The 21,395-nt window shown below is 43.2% G+C and overlaps 1 protein-coding gene across 1 annotated transcript in view; it reads right to left on the bottom strand.

Annotated features, from left to right (window-relative positions):
• The window catches only part of TNFRSF11A (TNF receptor superfamily member 11a), a 51,756-nt gene that overhangs the window by 4,433 nt on the left and 25,928 nt on the right, over window positions 1-21,395 (bottom strand). Inside the window, exons 4-9 of the mRNA XM_057700667.1 lie at window positions 19,941-20,084; window positions 16,839-16,932; window positions 15,574-15,665; window positions 14,084-14,197; window positions 10,793-10,845; window positions 8,615-9,371 (exon numbers count right to left, since the gene is read on the bottom strand). Coding sequence (XP_057556650.1) covers window positions 8,615-9,371; window positions 10,793-10,845; window positions 14,084-14,197; window positions 15,574-15,665; window positions 16,839-16,932; window positions 19,941-20,084 — 1,254 coding nt within the window. The remainder of the gene's footprint in view (window positions 1-8,614; window positions 9,372-10,792; window positions 10,846-14,083; window positions 14,198-15,573; window positions 15,666-16,838; window positions 16,933-19,940; window positions 20,085-21,395) is intronic.

Genomic DNA, 21,395 nt, shown 5'->3' with positions numbered 1-21,395 from the left:
ATTTTGTCTGAACTCAGATAAAAACCCATTTGTTTTAAACCACCATCTTACCATCAAGCTTTTGTGTTAAACTTTTCTTCTTAAGAATTTGACTCCATGCCTTTGCCTCATGGTCAACAATATATCTTTGATATATTCTACAGGACCTATATTCTTATTTTCTGGTTTTTTTTTTTTTTTGCAAAATGGAACTCAAACCCTTCTGCCTAAGAGATACATTTAAACGTTTCAGAATTCTTTGATCCACAGACCGGATCAAGAATACTGTTCTGGGGGTGGGGGCACAGTGGGGAGGGGAGGACCAAAAAAAAGGCCTTTAAATTCCTCACAATTCTAGGTAAAGAAAAGTTACTTATAAGGAGTATGAGATTCTCAGACAATCTTATTCTTCATGTGTTTCTTTATCAGAAGTACAATTAATGACAAAAACCACCTTCGAGCAAGTCCAAGTCTGTTCCATTCACACTGACTTTTATGAGAGTAGTAAACTGGTACAGACTAAACTTATTTTAAAAGCTCTACTTATTTGCCAGTGACAGTAAGTGACAGCAGAGCTGTCTTCGGGGGCACGTGACCTGTGCAGTCACACAGGGCCCTGTGCTCAGAGGGCCCCATGGCTTGTTTAATGTTCTGCTGTCATCATCTTGAAATTCTTATTAACTTTTGCACAAGGAGCTTCACAGTTTCACTTTTCACTGGGCTCTGGAAATTTTGTAGCTGGTGGCAGATAGCTATAAGGAGTGCTGCTCTGGTTTTTTTTTTTTTTTTTGCCCCTCACTGATGCTCTAATTTAGTGTCACTCTTTTTGGAGGTAACATCTTGTAAGTTGGACACGTTTCAGTATTGCAGACACGTTTGCAGATCTAATTTTCTCTACTGATAAAGAACTCAATGTTTGGTAAAACTCTGAGTTGCAGACACTACCCACCGGTGCTCCAAAAATGCGGACTCTGTGATACGTTTCCCTGGAGTTCAAACGACTTGTCACCTGCTATAAAACTTTCAACATCCACTTTCTGATACAGAACTGAGGCCTGTCCCTTTGGGAAAACCTCTGCTGACTGTATCAGTTACACCTGTCAGGCTTTGCCTCCCATCTCGTTTTGGTTTCTTTAAAGTGAAATGAGAACCAAGTCAGCTGCCAAACAGTCTAAGTGCAGAAACTGCCTAGAGTTTTATTGCCTCAATCTCTCACCGTCTCACCCTCTCAACTTCAACAGCGAAAAGATTTTAGCAGCTCAATCTTTGAATCATCCTGAAGCAATTAATAGTTTCCATAGAAATAATTCTCATGCTTATCAACTACTTTTTTTTTTTTTTTTTACCAGTTAATAGAACAGTTAAACTTTTAAATTACCACAGAATTGGCTTACACTCATGAGACTGGGAAGACCCATGGATTTTAGGGAGCGTGGCTATTCTCCAGGTGGGAGCAGGAGGTCCGGGGTGTTCCAGAGTGACCCATTAGTTGTGAGTCAGTGTGCTGTCGGCTTCTGTCAGCTCACTCAGAGGTCAGGAGAGTGTGGGCTAATCCATGGTTAAGGGGAGCTAGATGAAGGTTAAGCTGGATCACTATTACAGTGCTAACAGTGAAGGAGCACCCCAGATCCAGAAGATACTGCGTGCTCCCTCTGTGCGAGGCAGGCTGCCCTACAAGCACCAACTCGCAGCTACTCCGCGTGTGAGCATTCCAGGTTTGCTTCTTTTCCCCCCTCTACTGACTGACGTGGCTTCAGGGATGAAAACCAACAGTCTTCTTTCTCCAGTCTTCTCACAATGCAGACTCACCTGCAAGTAGTCTACCACGTAACAGCAATGGCATCCTATCTCACCTGTCTTAACCTCAACAGCAAAAAGACTTTAGTAGCTTAGAGTGGTGTTTCACTCTCTGAAGAGCAGAAGGGACATGACCGGTGACTAAAGGGGTGGTGGTTTCAGTGGCTGGCCGAGTACAAGAGGGACAGAGATGGGGCTGGGACAGAAGTGCAGGGCCCTGAAAGCTCTGAACCTGCCCTGGCCTGGCCCCCACTAGCTGTGGAATTGGAACAAACTACCTATCAACTTGGTCTGTTCCTTTAGGAAATGAGCATCAGTTTTCAAGCCCAGCTAGCCTGGCAGGGTGCGGCCACCCAGAGCAGGCGCATGATAAATGTTAAATGAATGAATAAACGAATGCTTGAATACCAGCAGGATGGCACAGGGTCAAACGAGAGGATGGATTTGAAAATGCTTGGGAAATAACACAATTTCTCACTGTGCAAGGCTGGCATTACTACTCTCAGAATGTAATATCTGTGCTTATGGAACTCCCAAGGAAACAAGAGATTTGGGAAATGTACTGAGCAGTCATGTTATCTTTCCATCTCTGTCTTGTTGAAAGATTTCAAAGTATCTTGAAGACTGAAAGGGCACTTACATCTAGAAATCCAACCAACTTATTTTCTTTGCTGAAACAATCCATCATTCTGTTTCTGGTTTGAACACTCATCTACGTAATTCTACACGAAACCCTCAGCATCTCATTTCTCATCATGCAAGTCAGCTGCGAGTTGAATGCAGCACTAGAGTAAGACAAGCTTTCAAATGAGTTGGTTATCCTTATCCTATATCATAGGATAGCCTTATCTTATAGTATGCCTCGGTCCTGAATAGTCCTGCTTACAAGTAATCATTTCTTAAAATCTGCTTTCTGCCTTTCAGGGGATTTTACACGTTGTGCAAATGGACCTGATAGGGCAAGGCCCTGGGATGGCGAGGCAACGGGACCCCACGTCAGCAAGGTGGGTGCATGGGGCACCCTTATCAGCATGGTTGCCGTGGTTTCTCCAGTGGGTACATGCCCCAGAAGGGGTAGCTCTCTCCACTGAGAGCCAAGGAAGCCCCAGGATGTTCTGATGTTAGGGGAGACCTCTCCCTTGCTGGCGGCTGGTAAGGGGGAGTAGTGTAAAAAGGGAGAGGTGGGGTGCATGAGACTTGCCCAAGATGCCTTAAGAAGGCTTAAGGCTTTCATAGGTCCCATTAGTCCACAGACCTCTGGGAATACAAGCAAAGCCAGGCCTGTTGCTTCCCTCTTCCTTACTCCGAAGCTGTCCTTCTGCCAGTTTTCCCCAGCAAAGCTACCCCTGGCATTTATTTTAACTTTATTTTACTTTTAAAAAAAGATGGGGTTGGCGGCATGGGCAAGAAAGAGCTTTCCTCACAAAAGAATTGGTGATGGTGAAAACTATTAACTTCCTGAGACAAATGCAGAAGAGAGGGGACTCAGAGGCCAAGGTGGCCATCACCTCCTGCACAGACACTAGCGGCCCTTCCCACGGAAACTTCTGGGCCTGGCGTGGCCACTGCCCCGCGATCAGCCTCGGTAGCCAATGATCCCTGCCCAGCTTTGCCCTTATTCCGTGGCGCACTGAGAACTCCCCAGCACATGGTAAACACATGGAATCAGTATCATTAGCACTGATTTATGGGGACACAGGGCCATGGTTTAAGGCACAGGCTTCAGAATCAGATACGTGAGTTGTGGTTTCATCACTGACTAGCTGTGGGGTCCTGGGTGAGGAAGTCGCCCATAGGATTTCTGTGAGGAAGTGGGAAGATAATACCCATACGAAGCACTTAGCCAGCACTAATAGTAATAACTAATACCTATAACATCACTGGTAAAATGCAACCTTCAGGATGTCAGAACAGTCTTGACGTGTCTCTGAACACAAGGGGATTGATAGACTTCTGCGTGAAGGCTACCCAAAAGGATGATTTGAAAACTAGCATGATGTGAGGGTTTTTATTAAATTAGAAAATCTGAAGAGTTTCTAACATTTAAAATGGGTTGGTTGGCTTAATATTAATATTTAATGTGACAGCTAAAAAAATTTTCAGGTCACTTGAGAAAGTTAAAAACAGCACTTTAAGTCAACAGAAACAATGAACAAATGAAGTGTCCCATCATGACCAGAAAGATGTTTATACTTTGCTGAGTCCCTGTTTTGCATAGCAGCCTCCACAGAATCGCTATTTCTCAGGCAGAGAGAACAAGCTTCCTTTTAAGAAGTCAATCCCTCACAGAATTTACATTTTTTTAAGCAAGGTAATGTACACTTGTCTTCTCAAAGGCTTATTATGTTGTTTAAAATGCATAACATATGAATATTAAATGACAAGAACTATAGCAAATAATACCACCCAATTGTCATGTAGATTTTCTTCCAAGGAGAACTAAAAATATACACAAATACACTCAAATTACCCAGGCTATATTGGGTTCTTTTGGAATTTTTTAAAAACTTATTTTATATTTAAGCCATATGCTTCTCATGTGATTTTCCTTTTTATGGAAATGCAAGATCTGTTTCAGGCATTTGGAAGAAACTGGGTCTATGATGATATGGGAAGGGAAGCAGTACTTAATAGTTCCATTCTGAATCATGCTTGAAAATTACTTAGAATGGCTCACAGAAACCCTTCCAAAATGAGCCCCATTAGAACAGAAAGAAGGCAAGTAGAGCTAAATTAAAGCCTATAGTGAACAAATTTTTCATATATTTTGAAATAATGCATTGACTTTTAGCACCAATGAATGCTGAATTTTATTACCAAATAACTGCATTATAAAATACTTCTTAACTTATAGAATGAGTGAGCTAGTACCTGCCCTTACAATAATTAGCTAAAAGTCAAACACAAGTTAATGGATGGCATTTCAACAGGAGAGAGAAGAAAGTTTAGAAACAGGACTGTCCTTTGCTGGTGGGGTGGGAGAGAGGCGGTGGGGAAGGAAGGGGAAGAAAACCTTTATCTGTCTTTCTGGATGGAAGTGGATGGTCAAGAATAGTCATTTCTTGGGCCCAGGGATGGGAGACACTGGAGTCAGGCGGGTACCCTTATCCTACAGGGCCCTTGGCTCCCAGGCATTAGCCTAGGTGTGTCTGTGCCACTTGGATGGACCAGTGCATCCTTACTTCTGCCATCTCTGCCCTCTCTACCCAGGATGCCTAAGTCTGCCTAGGACAGCTAATGGCTGTCCTTCCATCCCCTGTCTGGCCCCCTGCTCCCCAGAACAGACCGAAGAGGTAGGAGACTGAGAGTGAGTTACGGAACAAATGGAAGCTATGGGATCTTATTCCTTCAGTTACTCATGACTGGATGAAAGAATGAACGAATGGATGAGCTTATTAGCATTTACTCACTTATACTGTGACTGAGCTGCCTTGGGAGAGACTGGAAAGATCAGGTGTGGGGCAGGTCATGGCAATTCCTACCGACTGGTTGTGGCTGCCTAGAGGTGGTTGTTGATAAAGGTGTGAGTGTGCTGGGCTCGGGGAAGAAGATGCCAGGACGAATTACAAGGGGCTGCCGAGGGCTCGGAAGGGGAATGGCCGCCCAGGCAGCCAACGTGAATCCCTGGTTTAGGAAGCAGCATTTGAGCTGGGACTTGAAGGTCAGGAGGAGCTGGGCGCTCTGGAAAAGGGGACAGTGTGGGGACAGGGTGGCCATACTAGGGGAAGCCCATTGCAGTGCAGAAGCAGGAAAGAGAGAGGTTCCCACTAAAAGCGGCTGGAGCTGGCATGGCCAAACTCAGGTGGGCAATTGGGTGAAGGGGACCAACCAGCCACAGGTTAGAGAGAGGGCTGGCCATGGAGGGCCTCGCTTTCTCAAATTATTGATTCTTTCTGTGTTGTCCACTCCCTGGTACCAGTCCCTACTTGTTTTCCAAGCTTTTCCAAGTCTCCACGTCTCAGTGGACCCTCAGTAAAGATTTGACAGACAGGACTTCCCTGGCGGTCCAGTGGTTAAGACTTCGCCTTCCAATGCAGGTGTGCAGGTTCGATCCCTGGTCAGGGAGCTAAGAGGCCACACGGCTCGTGGCCAAAAAACCAAAACATAAGACAGAAGAAATATTGTAACAAATTCAATAAAGACTTTAAAAAAAATGGTCCACATCAAAAAAAAATCTTTGAAAAAAAGATTTGATAGAGAATCATGTAGCTGGTGCTTGTTAAGAATTGTTGGTCCTACAAACAAACAACTCTCTCCAGCTCAGAAGTGTCTCAACCAATTAAGGGATCTCAGGAACCAGAAGCAAGTCACAGGCCAACTAGTGACATATAAATCATAAGAAGTTGTTCTTTCTGTCACATGAAATAATTTTCTAGACACAGGATTCTCCAAACTCCAGGTGAAAGGGCTTGTAACCAAGATAACCACCATCATGTCATCAGGATAATTTAAGACGTAAATTAACACATGGTTACGCAAAACAAAACCACAAGTATGTTTTCCCCCTCCATTGGTTTCTGCTGATAATCCTCCCTGTTTTTTAAGAGTTGTGACACTGCTAAAATAGCCTTAGCATCCGGTGTTATTTTTGAAAGATACACTTGTGGAGCTGTTTGAAGAAATATCATTCTCTTCAAAAGGAAGCTGGGTGCAAAGGACATACTTTTCCCTACTGAGGAGGTGCCCAACCCTGTCATTTCTGCAGAAACCACTTCATTTGGTTGTTTTTCTTTTTTTAAAAAATACTCACATATAAAAATCCAAAAGCCAGTAAAAAGGTCACCTCCCTCAAGTCCTGAGAGCACAATGGCTTTTAGGAGATCACATAGGATTAACCCCACCCATAACTTTCACCCAAGCTCCATCCTCTTTCACACATTTTATAGGACATAAATTATGACAAAATAAAAAGCAATAATGAGAAAGTGCTATTCTGACCAGGAACCAGAAGGCCTGTTCATGTAGAAGTAATTATGGAGAGAACAGCACAGCCTCAAAATCAATCCGCCTGCTGCTGCTTCTCAGGCAAACATGAACTTGGCCTGCTTGCTGGCGATGCTCTATGGATGTTTTATACAACTGAGCACCAGACTAAGACAGAAAAAGCAGTGTAAACTTTTTGCAAATTAACACTACTTAGTTGATGATACAATTTTTTCTTTCTTTTCTCCATGCCTAGATGTTTAGTGGTGGAGAAACAAAAGATAAAGAAAAGCGGAGATGGACACTGTTTTAACTCCTTACAGGAGAGCTCAGATCTGCCTTTTTGGTTCCATGACACTGAGAAAAAAATTCTCTCTTTCAATTTGGCCAGTGCTGTTCTTCCAAGAACTGCTGCTGCTGTTCACACAGAAGCAAATGTCACCTTCCTGATGTTAGCAACTGAAGAACCAGTCTGTCCCCTGGCAATGTCACAAGACGTGCCTGCTGCCACACTGAGGTTCCGCCTCCCTCCTCCCCACAGCCCCAGGTACTCGTGTTCTCCCTGTGTGTGCAACCATGGAGAGAAAATTCACCTCTAGGAAAGAAAGAAAACAATACAAACGAACTAGAGAGCCAAAATTTTAGACGTGGGAATTACTTAAAATCTTGGGGGAAAAAAATTGAGGTCTTCTGAAGGGAAAACACATCAGTTCTTTGCAAAATATCCCCAAACCTACCTCCTTCTTTCAGACTGACTGTGAACTGATAGAGAATGTACGCATCAGTGAATCTGTGTAGTTGAGGCAAAACCACAAAGCTTGGAAAACAGATTCAAATTCTACCCGATAAGCCAGGAGCCATCGTCAGCATGAGGCAAAACTGTCCCCATTTAGGGCCTGATCAAGCTACCTCATGGTTATAAAATAATTCAAAGACCAGCTGTGAGACCTGCTGGCAGTCTACATAAAGAGGCAGGAAAGGAAAAGAAAAAGCATCCCAGGATAAAGGTGGTCCGGGAACGGGCTTTGTGGTTTTCGAGAGGGGGAGGGTTCTGTGAGGCCCCTTAAATAGTACATATGCTTATATTCATTTTTCTGGAGAGAGTGTCTATAGCTTTCAGAAAATTCTTGACGAGATCCCTAATCTTCCCATAATACAGCAAATAATCCCCAGAGCCAGAGGAAGCCCTCACCATCAGCAGCAAAGTTCCCTGTAACTACATAACAAAACCGAGGGTGTTTTACCTTCGCAGAAAAAAGTTATAATATTACAATGGGTGGGCTATTCATGCTTAAGCGGTGCAATAATAAATCTCTATAATGATTTTAAATTGTACAGCCATCCTCCTGGCTCTATAAATATATCCTGTGCAGTGGTTATCAAAGGGACATCTCATAAAAAGCATCAAAGGACAGCTACTGCCTCATTAATCTGGTCCAGAATCAACAGGCTACTCTCACTAAATATTAATTAATCAAGGATTAACTACACAATTTCGTTTGTTGTCCTGAAATTTATAAGAGCTTTTGGGGGGAAAATTTGAGGCCTGGGTTGCTTAAAAAACAAACAGAATCAATACCAAACCCAGAAATCTGAGGGAATGTTTTGACTTCAGCCAGTCCTGTGGTCAGTGTTGGTGAGTGCTGGGATCTGAGGTCTAACCCCACTGTGAGAAGCCTGAATGCAAAAGGTACAAACCAAGAGAGAGAAGCCCAGGGGTACAATCCATAAACCCGACATGTGGACTGAATCAAAACCCACCCTGTAAAGAGGCTTATCAGGAGAAAATGCTCAAGCTGAATTTTTCCCATGTTAGCGTTCCTCTCCCCTGAACAGTGTGTGACACTTGTCCCCCGACACTGCACAGAGACCAGGCCTTTTTGCTCAGAAGAGAGAAACCAGCAGAGTCACTTACCTGATGCAGGTGGCTGGTCACTGGAGGGGCCTCCAGAACCAGGGCCTCCCCTCACAGAGCTGGGAAGCCTCGTATCAGCCCCGTCCACGGGCTGGCCTCCCGCCTCTGCCATGTCAGCTGCTTCGGGCGGAAGGCCCATGCCATAGGCGCACTGGGGCAAGGGTCCACTTTGTGGGGAACCCATCAGGGGTTCCCGGTCCTCCCCAGCAGGTTTCCCGCAGCCTGCACAGCCATCTGCAGAGTTGGAGCCGGCTGCCCAGCGGGGACAATTGCCACCCTCCACTTCTCTTTGCAAGTACTTTTCGGAGGACGTGGGAATCCAGTCAGTCCTGCACGGGGGCTCGGCAAAGTGGCAGCTTTCAGAATCCACCAAGCTCTCTGTCCCAGTGAAGCACTGGCTTAGACTGTCATTCTCCCCCACCTCCAGGGGTTCAGGGAAAGGCGGCGTGGATGTGCTTCCAGGCTGAGTGAGGAATAGTACAGAGTCTGGGGTCTGGGGGGGCCTGTCCACGTATTCATTTTCCGTGGGAATCTGCCTGAAGGGGTCCCCCCCGGTCTCGCTGACCAGGGTGAGCATCCTGGCGTCTTCTCCCTGCGCACAGGGACCGCCACCTGCACACGCACCCCCACAGGTACCCCCACCATCTGGACAGCACATATCTTCAGAAAATATCTTCTCTTCCAGAGTCAGCAGTATTTCACGCTGACTAGAGGCTTCCATGTGAGTGCAGCTAAAACTGTTGCCTGAGGACTCCTGCTGATTTAAATTCAGAAGGCGGAGCATTAATACCAGTTGTTAGAACAGGGTTCTGCTAAACGCGGCTGAAAATGGTGTTGATAGTAATTATTTCCACCATAACAAGTGCAGATGGAATACTCACTACGGCACTTTATTTGGGTTATTTAAGATTAGGGGGGCGGGGAGAACCGTTAGATAAAGTACAACCAGAAACAGATGACTGTAACTGCATTTCCAATGGGATAGCATGTTTATACTGAAGAAGGGGGAAAGCTAACCCATATAACTTCAGAACACGGGATTGCATCTATACTCTCAATCTAAATTAAAAAAAAAAAAGCCTGTAAACAAATATTGAACTCTGGTTAGCAGCTTTGCTTTGTGCTGTGGCATGGCTTAGTGATTCTGAAACTACTTTCTGTGTATTCTGGAATTGAGTAAATATATTGAGAATAATAGGAGCTGGGTTTCTTACTATTGGAGAAGGGAAGATTCAAATACAGTTAAGGAAAGACTACAGTGAGTCCTGTAGTGCTGGGACTGGAGTTGGAGAAATCAGTGTGAGCTCAAGGTTTAAAAGTTATGTATCTTCATGTCAAAGAAAATAGTTCTAAAGGATCTAATGGAATAATTATTGAAATTTTAAGATCAAATGTAAAATATATAATAGTATTGTATCACTACTAAATTTTTTGATTTTGATAAATGTACTACGGTTATAAAAGAGAATGTCCTTGTTCTTAAGAGATTCACACGGGAGTATTTAAGGGTAAGGCGCACGATGTCAGCCACTCTAAAATGGTTCAAGAGAAAAAATATACATACACATATACACACATGCAGAGAGCAAATAATAATGCAATGTGAAAATATAAACAATTGGTAGATCTGAGTATAGGGCATGTGGAAGTTTTTTATACTATTCTCACTGCTTTCCTACAATTTTGAAGTTATACCAAAATTAAAAACCACCAAGATAACTACAGAGTAAAGAAATGTGACTGCTCTTTCCTCCTAGGAATCTGTCCTAGGCAATCGAGATTGGCACTAAAATAATAATATAAATAATACATGGGCACAGAGGTGACAGAAATGGAATGAAATACAAAGAAAATAGCATTTAGGATGAGCACTGACTTGGGCTTTGAGTTACTCTGTAGGGAATCAATCCTGGGATTTGAGGTTCCATCCCCTCAAGGAAGTACCCATTCACGATCTGGCTCAATATTTGACTAGTAATGGCTATGTCAGCCAACACCAAGTTTTTTTTTTTTTTTTTGGCCTCGAGCACACGGTATGTGGGATCTTGGTTCCCTGACTAGGGATTGAACCTGTGTCCCCTGCAATGGAAGCACGGAGTCCTAACCACTGGACCACCAGGGAATTCCCCCAAATTGTTAACAGTACTTAAAGGAGGCACTTAAGACTTTTAAATTTACCTTATTTCCACTTAGGCGGCCGCAAGCCTCATTGACCCAGTGCCACAAATTAGCTAGAAAAACAAAGGGCTTCATATTATTATTTCCTATTTCTAATTCAGTATTATTGACCACTACGTCAGTTCAGTATTACCTTTAAACACAATCGTCTGCACATCTTTGAGTGAAAGCTCCTGAGAGTGAAAACATTTAAAAGAAAATCAACCAATTTAAAGCCTATGGAGCTATATGTAATGAGGTGGATAGAACTACAATCTGTCATACATAGTGAAGTAAGTCAGAAAGAGAAAGACAAATATTGTATGCTAACTCACATATACGGAATCTAAAAATGGTACTGATGAACTCAGTGACAAGAACAAGGATGCAGGTACAGAGAATGGACTGGAGAACTTGAGGTATGGGAGGGGGCGGGGGGTGAAGGGGAAGCTGAGACGAAGCGAGAGAGTAGCACAGACATATATATACTACCAACTGTAAAATAGTCAGTGGGAAGTTGTTGTATAACAAAGGGAGCCCAACTCAAGGATGGAAGATGCCTTAGAGGACTGGGGCGGGGAGGGTGGGGGGGACTCGAGGGGGAGGGAGTCAAGGAAGGGAGGGAATACGGGGATATGTGTATAAAAACAGATGATTGAACCTGGTGTACCCCCCAAAAAAATAAAAAAAAAAATAAATAAATAAATAAAGCCTATGAAGGCATCTTCCTCTTCCTATCAAAAACAGAACTTTTTGATGTATGTAAAGCCAAAAAGGATCCCCGAATGTTCCATCCAATACCTTCGGGCACATTTGAGGGCTGTCAGGGCTGTTGTTTTGACTACACACATTCTCACGCCCTTAGAAATTTTTCTTTGACTACGAGGAACCCTGCTAGGTAATGTAGGGGAAAAAAGGTGACGTGGGTCTAGGAGACTGACTTTCTAGAAAAATAGCACAAATATATGTACAATAAAAGTAAAGTGCATGCCGGAAGGCTGTGTCAGGCCCCAAATTTCAGTGGGCCCCAAATCCTTTCCCCTATACCTGCTGCTTCTGAGAAGAAAGAAGAGTGTGTTCTACGGTGTGGACAAAGTACATCTTCCTTAACTTTTAAAAATAGAACTGATGAAACTTAAAAAGTCAAATCTATAAATTTAAAAGAAATCTATGAATGTATATAATACAAAGATAAAATTTTACCCTACCTCCACTGAATATCTGATCTTGAATTCACTATGAAGACTAAAGCCAAGAAGCTGTCCATTCTCCAATGGAAGATAATCAGGTTGTCATAACAGGTAATGATACCTATTAAGTGACCTTGCCTGCTCTATTTAATTTCTCTGAACCTCAGTTTCCACATCACAAAATGGGGGGAATAATACTGCCTCCCTCGCAGTGCTGTTGTAGAGATTTCGTTAGGACGTGTAAAGTGTGTACAGCAGTGTTGGCACATAATAAATATTTACTATATGTCAGTTACAACTATCATCATCCTTATTATCTGTGTTTATTTTCCATCACTTTAAAATTATATAAAAATAAAGATACTCCAAAAACCCCCCAAAGTTGCAGCTCTTTCCTTTTAGGGATCAGGACTAGACAATTATAGATGGTGCCAAAAATAGCATTTGTACACAGAGGTGATAATTACTCATAACTACTATGATAATTGCTCTCCTGGTTGATTGCAAAAGCCCTCCTTAGCAAGGCTTGCCTCCCTTTCCAGTTTCATGTCACACTGGTTCTGACTTTCTGCTCCAACTGCACTAACCTTTCCATCCCCTCAGCCTGCTCCCTCCAATCATGCAGCTCTCTCTGCACGGAATGCTTTTGATTCTCCTTGGCTCTCCTTGGCTAGTGCATTCCAACTTGTCTTTCAGATCTCAGCTCCCCCACCTCCACCCTGGGAGGCCCTGGCTGGCCCCAAGGCTGGACAGACAACTCTGTCCCCTGGAGCTCTGCACCTCCCTTTCCACACTCAGCCTCACTCTGTGGGCCCACCGCCTGCCTTGCTGTGGAGATGCCTCCTCCATGAGGGCACTGGCTGTTTGTGTTGCTTGGTATTGAGACCCCAGTGCCTGTCCAGTCCCTGGCGACCAGTAAACGTGTTGAATGAAGAGATGAAGAGAAAGCCAACAATCACACATCCTGACTCAGTGACTGGCAGGCCCATTGCCCTTGGCGTTGGTAAGATATGGCCAGAAGAGATCATCACAGAGACAAAAACTAAAGAATAAAACACCAGGAGTCAATCTCATGAAAACATGACTATGAGGGAGCAATTCATCAGCAACGTTGAACATGCATGATTCAAATCCCCAGTTCTGATGCTGGGGAGGTAAAGTTGCATTAAATAACAATATTCAACAATGAATAGACTTTTTAAAAAGTTAATTCCAATTTTTCCTCTTCAAACACTCTCTGCTTAACACTGGCATCTTCGATCACCATCTTTCCTCTTTATTAATCTTTTGATTGCCTGGTGTTACGTTAGGTAATGGGATGTTAATGGAAACAGTAAGCCATGCAGGGTTCCATGAAGTTCACGGATGTGATGGTGGGAGAACTGACGGAATCACAGCACAGCAAAGGTGGACAAGATACGCAAGCGAGCAACTGAAAACGGGAAAGGATGGTGAGACCACAGGTGCTTCAAAAGACGATGACGTACACTAGGTTTAGGAAACCTAGTGAAGCCTTGAATATTTTCTTAAAAATTACACATTTTTAGCTTTGTGGCATAAAAGTCAAACAGGATGTGATGTAAAAAGACACTATTAAACAATTTTTTTTGTGGAAAAAACTATTCCCAATAAACAAGACGACACTTGATTATTCATTCTAAAACTGAGCACCTGCATTTTACTGAATATAAGGCAACTTATTTTCAGAATTTTAAATTCACCTATCAAGGTAACACTCCAGTCAAAACTTACCATCTGCCGTTTACCAGAACATTTTGTCTCTGTTTTAATTAACTGAGTAATCAATTAAATTTAAGTAATTAAAAATGTTTGTATTCTAAGACAAATGCAACCTCTGTATATCTGACACTGTATAATCTATATAACAGTCATCGGTTTCCTGAACCTAGAATATTTTTGTTTGCTTATACATAAACAGGCACAATGGATTTTCGTTTGTTTGTTTTGTCAGAGAACAATGAATTGGGTATAAAGCCTGTTTCACCTTATTTTAAACAGATCACCAGAGGCAGTCAGAGGGCACTATATGCACCTTCAAAGCACACACCTAGAAATGCATACATTTAAGATTCATTTTCAAAAGCCACCACAGACACAATACCTGTTAGCGCTTTCCCTTTTTTCCTATAGTAAACACCAAAGATGACAGCAGCAACTAATGCCACAGATATGAAGAGAAGGAGAATAATTAAACTGGGCAAGTAGATCTGGGGTTCTGTGTTAGAAGAAAATGAGAAAAACGGCATTAAAGACTGTTTACTTTTACTTTCTCAATTTAAAAACATAACCTTTTCAATCAAATCCCAGAATCAAGGGTGTTGGTGTGGAATAGGAGAAGCAGGAAGGGTCTGACACTGACCCTGACTGTAGGTGTGTCAGGGAGAGCTCCCGTTCGGAAGGGTGAAATCCACAACGCAGCCCAGTCCCGCCGGCCGCCGTGGCTCTGAGGGGAGGCCAGCCCAGGACCATCTCTAAATGCTTCTACTTTAGAACAACTCTAATCGGGTTGACCACACCATCCAGTTCCATCTTCGCTTACCTACAGAACACTTCACTCTCTCCAGGTGGATGGGCTCTGGAGGCCAAAGGAAGCCCCTTATCATATCTCTTTCCAAATAACAACATGGCACCAGGGGTTTGCTGGTCATGAGAACAGAACCACAGCCATACTGCTAAGTGTTTCGGGTACTTCATCTACAATACAATGTGGACTCAACCATTTTTTTTCATCCTCTCTTTTGATCACTTAAATGCTAGTGCCTTTATATTATAAACTCTTGGTTTACATGACCTGGTTTCTAGGACTCTTGCCTTTCCTTTCTTGCTCTCTTTTTTTAGACAATTTTCTATTTTTTTTAGACAAATTTCTATTCCCCCAGTTATTTTTACTGTTCTCTTCTGAATGGTCTTTTTAAAATGCTGTTGTGACTGTGTCATTCCTTATCCAGAACCCATTGATGTTCTCCTGTTTGCCAAAATGTCAAAGCCTTGATTTTCTTAGTCAGTGTTCATCCACTCCATTACTCTGCAGCCTAGATTCTCTCGCCGCATTAGAAAGGTCTTCTTGCCACTTATGCCTCCTCCTGCACCGCGATACCTGGACCCACCTCCACAGTATCTCACTCACCTGGGTAAGCAGCTTCCACCATTAACTGTCAACTTTCCGTCAGTCATTGAAACTGTACTTGAGATTGACTTGATCCACAAAATGTTCCAGAGATAGTGATAACTATATTCTAATAAGTTGGTAACTCTGGTTGGTGACCAAAATCTCCCATAGATACCCTACTGTGATAACCACCATCCTATCATATTTGGGCATTTTGTTTGCACCTCAATTTTCTTTCTTTCTTTTTTGGTATACGTGAATAAATTACTAGTTATCCATTCCAGAGTAGAAAATTATCAAGTAAACAACATATCTGGAATCATAATACTGATAAAAATGAAATACTGAGCTGACCACAGATAGGATGAGATGAAAAGGGAGAGATGGACGCCTCTGGATACAGCATGTAATTCGGGAGAAATCTAAAAGAGCTGACTAGACTGGGGCACATCTACCCAACCAACCTGCTCCATTCAACATACCATTTGGTGGTTTTGTAGGTGGAAGAGAACTACAAACCACATCTGATTTATCCGTCCCATGAAGTATTTCTGTCTCTCCAAGAATGGTACAGCTGTGAGGGGAAAGGTAGGTAAATGTTTTGGTTTTATATTCTTATTTTTTTTTTAAAAAAAGCTACAAAAATTTCTACCCCATTATACTGCAAGCTTATTCAGGAGAGGAACCCAGGTCTTCCTGGATGTTTGAATCCCCAGTGACTATCCACACATCATTAAGGTGGACAAAGAACTAAGCAAAAGTAACTACTGCCAGTGTTCTCTAAGAACTACTCTCAGAGCATGGTCCAAAAGAGAGCAGATTGGTGTCTTTAGTAAAGAAGATTCCAAATTCAATTACCATGGTTAAGTGATAAACTTTGGGTGAATACCCTTTTGAAGTTGAAAAGACAGAAAATCTTTTCAAAACGAAACTTGGATAAGTGGATCAGAAAATAAATATTTCACGAGAATTAATTTACTGGGAACTGAAAGAACCAGGACATTGATTATGAGTATTTAACAACAAGCGTGCCATGAAAGGACCCAGGAATTTCACTGTGGATATACTCACATAAGTGTGAGAGAGTATGTACACAAGATGATTCATTGTAAACTTATTTATTACTGCAAAAGACTGGAAACCACTTAAATGACTATCAATCGGGAACTTACTAAATAAATTATGGTACATCTCTATGATGGCATACTATGTAGCTATAAAAAGCCACAAAGATCTAAGTGAACTAATGTGGAATGAGCTTCCTTCCTTTATTATGCAGGAAAAAAAAAACCCAAGTGTGTAAACATTTATTTAAACAGGAGGCTTCTATATGCACATCACACACACACACCCCCCACCCACACCCACACACACATCTTTGGACAAATAAACCAGTGATGCTGGAATGCTGGGGAAAGTGGGACTGGTGAGTGATAGATAATAAGCATCCTAAGTAATTTGCAACTAAATAAGGTTAGAAAAAGGGAAAAAGCAGCTGCATCTGTAAGTCAAAGCTTCAGTCAAACTGAATCTAACAAGTAATACACAGCTCCCGTCACACATAAGGCGAAGACTAGCTGCACTACTTTATTTCCCTCACGTCCAATTGACAGACTCTCTCTTGTGAACCTGGCTTCCAGAGGAAGCCTCACCAAATGAAATCAGTCCGTGTTCAAGACAGACAAGACAGCGGAGTCTGAGTTGTTTAAAATCAACAAACTCTCTCAGTTTCTTTGTTGTTACTTACTTGGTCCAGGGTTTGCACTTCTCTGTGGAGGAAGAAGCATCGGAGAAGTAGCCTGTGAGGCAGGGCTCACACACTGTGTCCTTGTTGAGCTGCACTGTCAAAAAGACCAACGGACAAAAGAACACAAGGCAAAGGAGGACACTTAGAGATCGGCCAGGAGGACAGTCCAGAGGACCAGAGGTCAGGAGCGCACCCTTACCTCTTGCCTCCCCATTCCTGCCCTTGCCACCTGCAGCTGGTGGCTGAAGCCACCCCAGGCTTCAAAGGGCCTGAGATCCCACAGCAGGTGACAGTGCTGTGTCCAGAGGAGAACTGGTTCAAGGACAGGGTGTGAATGCCAGATCTGAATTAGGTTCAGCTCTCTGGTCTGAATCTTCTGCCAGTCAGAGCCACTGTCCTGGTCATCAATCTTTTGTTTCCTGGCCAAGGAGCCTGCTATCTGTTCTGTTTTAAGCAAGCACCTGTTTGTTCTCCTGTCTCCGCTTTGGGGCTCATACCAGGCTTCGGGTACAGAGACTGGGAGCCCCGTTTACTGCTTTTAAAGGAAACTTCTTGTCCTGACCTCTTCTGATCGAGACTCTCACCAGTCCAAGTATTGGAGTGTTAACAAAGTTTTCTCAAAAAGAAAAAAAAAAAAGAACCTCCCTGCACTATAGGTCTCTTTTTCTTAAACCAAGGGTTGATAGTAACAGTCTTCTGTAAACAGCCATACAATAAATATCTTAGCCTTTGCAGGCCTTCTGGTCACTGCAAATTACTTGTAGCATGAAAGCAGTCACAGATAATGTGTAAAAAAAAAAAATGGATGGGGCTGTGTTCCAATAAAACCCTATTTACACATACACAAGTGGTGGGATGGAGTTTTGACCCCTGCATTAAGCAGTAGCACTGAAAGCAGGGATTGATCCTGGTTAGTAAGCTGCCTTCACCTCTCTCACATGCCTCATACACTACATTATCAAAATAGGAAATGTCTCAGATTTCCTGTGTCTATTACCTTTACTGCAACTGGCACATGATGAACCTTTGGTAATTCCAATAAAGAAGGACATCGGCTACCATGTGATACCATAATAAGCAATGGGCTTGTGCCAAAACCACAAATTATTCTTGAAATTAGTAGCACTTCTGTGCTCTATTTTCATGAATAAAATGCTAAAATAAATAATTACACTTTCTTTATCCAAAGTCAAGTGAGAAGTACATTCTTGATTTCTGCAATTGCCTCAGTAAGTTGGGTACCCACCCCTTACTCGAGCAATTTGATTTGCCTTGAAATGATATCAACAAGGATGCAGTTAACATCTAGTCACTCATATTAATTCAAACAGCTTTTAAAAAGATAAACACCCTCTAGAAGAGTAACCCTTAGAAACAAAGCGATTGGGACTTCCCTGGCGGTCCAGCTGTTGAGACTCTGCGTTTCCACTGCAGGGGGCATGGGTTCCATCCCTGGTTGGGGAACTAAGATCCAGAATGTGTGGTGTCGCCCAAAGTTAAAAACAAAGACAAAAGAACAAAGCAACTTCCTAAGGGGCTGCAAAGCACGAAGAGCTTGAAGGGCACTGATTTCTGTACTTGACTTTCACAACTGCTCTTTGTGACACTGACCTGCTGGGGGCATCCTGCACATTCTCCTTTCTCTTTTCCCCTTTCACAATCACACTGCTCTCACTCAATAAAAGGCACACTTCATACCTGTGTCAAATCCTACCATAATGCCAAACTTCTGAGATCCAAACAAAGCAACAAGTCAAAATATTGGTGACGGAAAGCTCCTGCGTTCAGAGCACCTCAGTACAGCTTCTGTCTTTCCCTATCTATAAGGGGCAAGGGTGTGACAACTGATATGGGATATTTGGGATCAGGTTGAGTTGTTATGAGTTCAAATATACTGCAAGATCAGGCAGGAGGGAAATTTTCATTCATCCACGTCTCCCCTCTACCCTTCACCTATTGCTGAAGGATGCACCACTCCCAATGGAGCAAAGCAGAGAGGACACTGACCAGGGAAAAAAAAAAAGGCAGAAAGGGCCCAGCACCTTTTTTCATGTAGGTAACAAACTTTTGGAAAGGCTCTGGGTCTCGCCTGTCTCTCAGAACCAGAATGCAGAAGGAAGTAGGCTGTCATAGGGAGATTTATTTTAGTAATTAAAAAATCAAATCAGACTTTCCAAGAGAAAGTGCATTTGGCTTAGTTGATAATTCGATAATAAGAACTGACTGTGTCAGTAAGACTCTGTGATGTACATTTTCCTCCATATGAAATGAAATGAGTAACATTTTAATTCTTCCAACCCTGTTTTACTTTTATAATTATAATATAGCAAAATAGAATATATTCATCTTTTGCACCAACTGTGTAATAACAACTGTGGTAACAACTCAGTCCGGAAGAAATGTTTTCAACCTTAGAAAACTGAGCCACGAGAAAGTTTTAAAAATTAAAATTTCAAATAGGTGCATTTTTTTTAACGTGGAAGAGTATGAAAAGGTGATTAGTAAAAACCCTATGAGCCTAAAAATACATTAGGATAAATCTCGGTGGGGAAGGTGAAATGGCTACAAATCAAAGGAGAGAAAAGGCCTATATGAAATTTCCAAGAGTTAAAGATGATCAGTGCATTCTTAAATGGACAATGATGGGTATCCAACTGGTACAGTGTTTAGATTCCAACGAGTATTTTAGAAAGTGTTACCGCTGTTCCATTCCCTGGAAACTAAGTCCTTAACAATTCTTTAAATTTGTAATAAAAATGTTTAGATGTCTACTTAAAATTTTGGCAGGAGGTGTACGGCTTTTCAAAATTCTTCTAAGAGGGTGCACAAGTTTAAAAAAAGAAGTTTGGGGACCCCTGCAAGATCTAGTTCCCCTTCAAATGGGGATGCGAGGCTTTCACAGAAGGAGGAGCCTTGAGAAGAGGGCATGGGCCGAGGTCTCACATTCCCTTGGAGGCGCGCAACCTGCAGTCCGTTTCGAGGGGACCCTCAGCCTCCTCCGGCGGCCCCTGGCCCCCCAGTGTGTGATGACGCAGGGAAGCCATCTGAGAGGCCGCGTTGGCCTGGGGGTACTTGCAAGGCTCTGGGGACCAAGGCCCGTACCCGGGTGCGGGGCGCCGAAGCCGGGTGCGCACTCGGCGTTGCGGCGGCAGCAGCGGCAGTCCTCGCTCCAGTGGTACCCGGCCGTGCAGGCGCAGCGCCGCGGGGCCGTCCGGTTGCCGGGCTCCACGGCCACCAGGGCCTTGCCTGCGGGAGAGAAAGACAAAACGGCGAGGCAGCGCCGATACACACCTTCCACCTCCTGCCACGTGCTCTCCAACACCACCAGCCCCAAACCCCCCAAACCTCCGACGCACCGTCCGCCCGGCCCGCGCAGGGATGAATCATTCTTGACGCCAGGATTCAGGAACTCCCAAGTTCCCCCTCACACTTCCTGCTGGCACTAAAACATCCCAGTAGGCTCTCTCTTTCTCTCTTTCTATCTCTCTCTCCCCACCCTCTCTCAATAAGTAAGAGTCTTGTGGTTTTTGAAAAGTCAGTTTTCATCTTAGCAGGAAGATTAAGGCCCGGGGAGTTTCTGATCATTGACTATTTTGACGAATGCAAAATAGTCGACTTCATAGCTTCTTGATTTTTAGTACATTCAAATGTGATAAACATGCTTAACACCAGTGCTAGATCAGAACCTAAGAGGATAGGGTTTCTGGAGATTGGGGGTTCATCTTGGGATCCTGCAGATCTGCAGGATTATTTGGGGTCCTGGAAACAGGTGTTACTGTGTGATTAGATAAGTGGGCAAGCTATGGAGGTTGGGCCCATCAACATATTTGGAAATGAATCTCTCCCCCACAACTTAGGATAACACGTTTGTTGTCTCTTTTCTCACAGCACAGAGCAAAGCACTCCTCTCCTTCTTATCTCAAACCTCCTGGCCCTTTCCAGTCTTTGTGGAACAGAGGTAAATGTTCACAGGCACTGGCGGCCCTCCTTCTTCGATGGTTCTCATTTGCAGTTTCGCCTGTTCTTTAAAATTTAATCATAATCTGCAAATCGGTACTCCTGGCACTTTTGCAGTTATTCTCGGACACACGCAGAACAGTGAAAATTTTGAGCCACCAGTTAGATGTGCATGTCCCCAGCTGAGGGCAAACGAGGTGACACTGCCTTTTAGTTTCAGCTCTCGTGCTGGAAATCAGAGTCCTTTTTGTGGTCTATTTAGTGTCCTATTTTTGGCATTTTTATGTTTTTTGTTGGTGAGTTCACTGTTTTAAATGGCCCCCAAGCATAAGGCTGAAGTGCTATCAAGTGCTTTTAAGCCCAAGAAAGTTGTGATGTGTCTCCACGTGTTAGATAAACTTTGTTCAAGGCAATGTGTGTTCACTGTTAATGAATCAAAATATTTCTTAAATAAGGTGTCTTTAAACAGAAGCACACACAAAACTAGGTTATGTTCACCCACCCAGGCGTGGTGGTTCAGCATTTGCTAGCTTAGTGTTTGTGGTGACTTTATAGAACATAACTGCCATGAATAACAAGAATCAACTGCACACAGACACA

The sequence above is a fragment of the Hippopotamus amphibius genome, chromosome 11 (assembly GCF_030028045.1).
Source record: "Hippopotamus amphibius kiboko isolate mHipAmp2 chromosome 11, mHipAmp2.hap2, whole genome shotgun sequence".
Taxonomy (NCBI): domain Eukaryota; kingdom Metazoa; phylum Chordata; class Mammalia; order Artiodactyla; family Hippopotamidae; genus Hippopotamus; species Hippopotamus amphibius.
The sequence above is the reverse complement of the archived record's forward strand: the minus strand, read 5'-3'. Positions and strand labels throughout refer to the sequence as shown.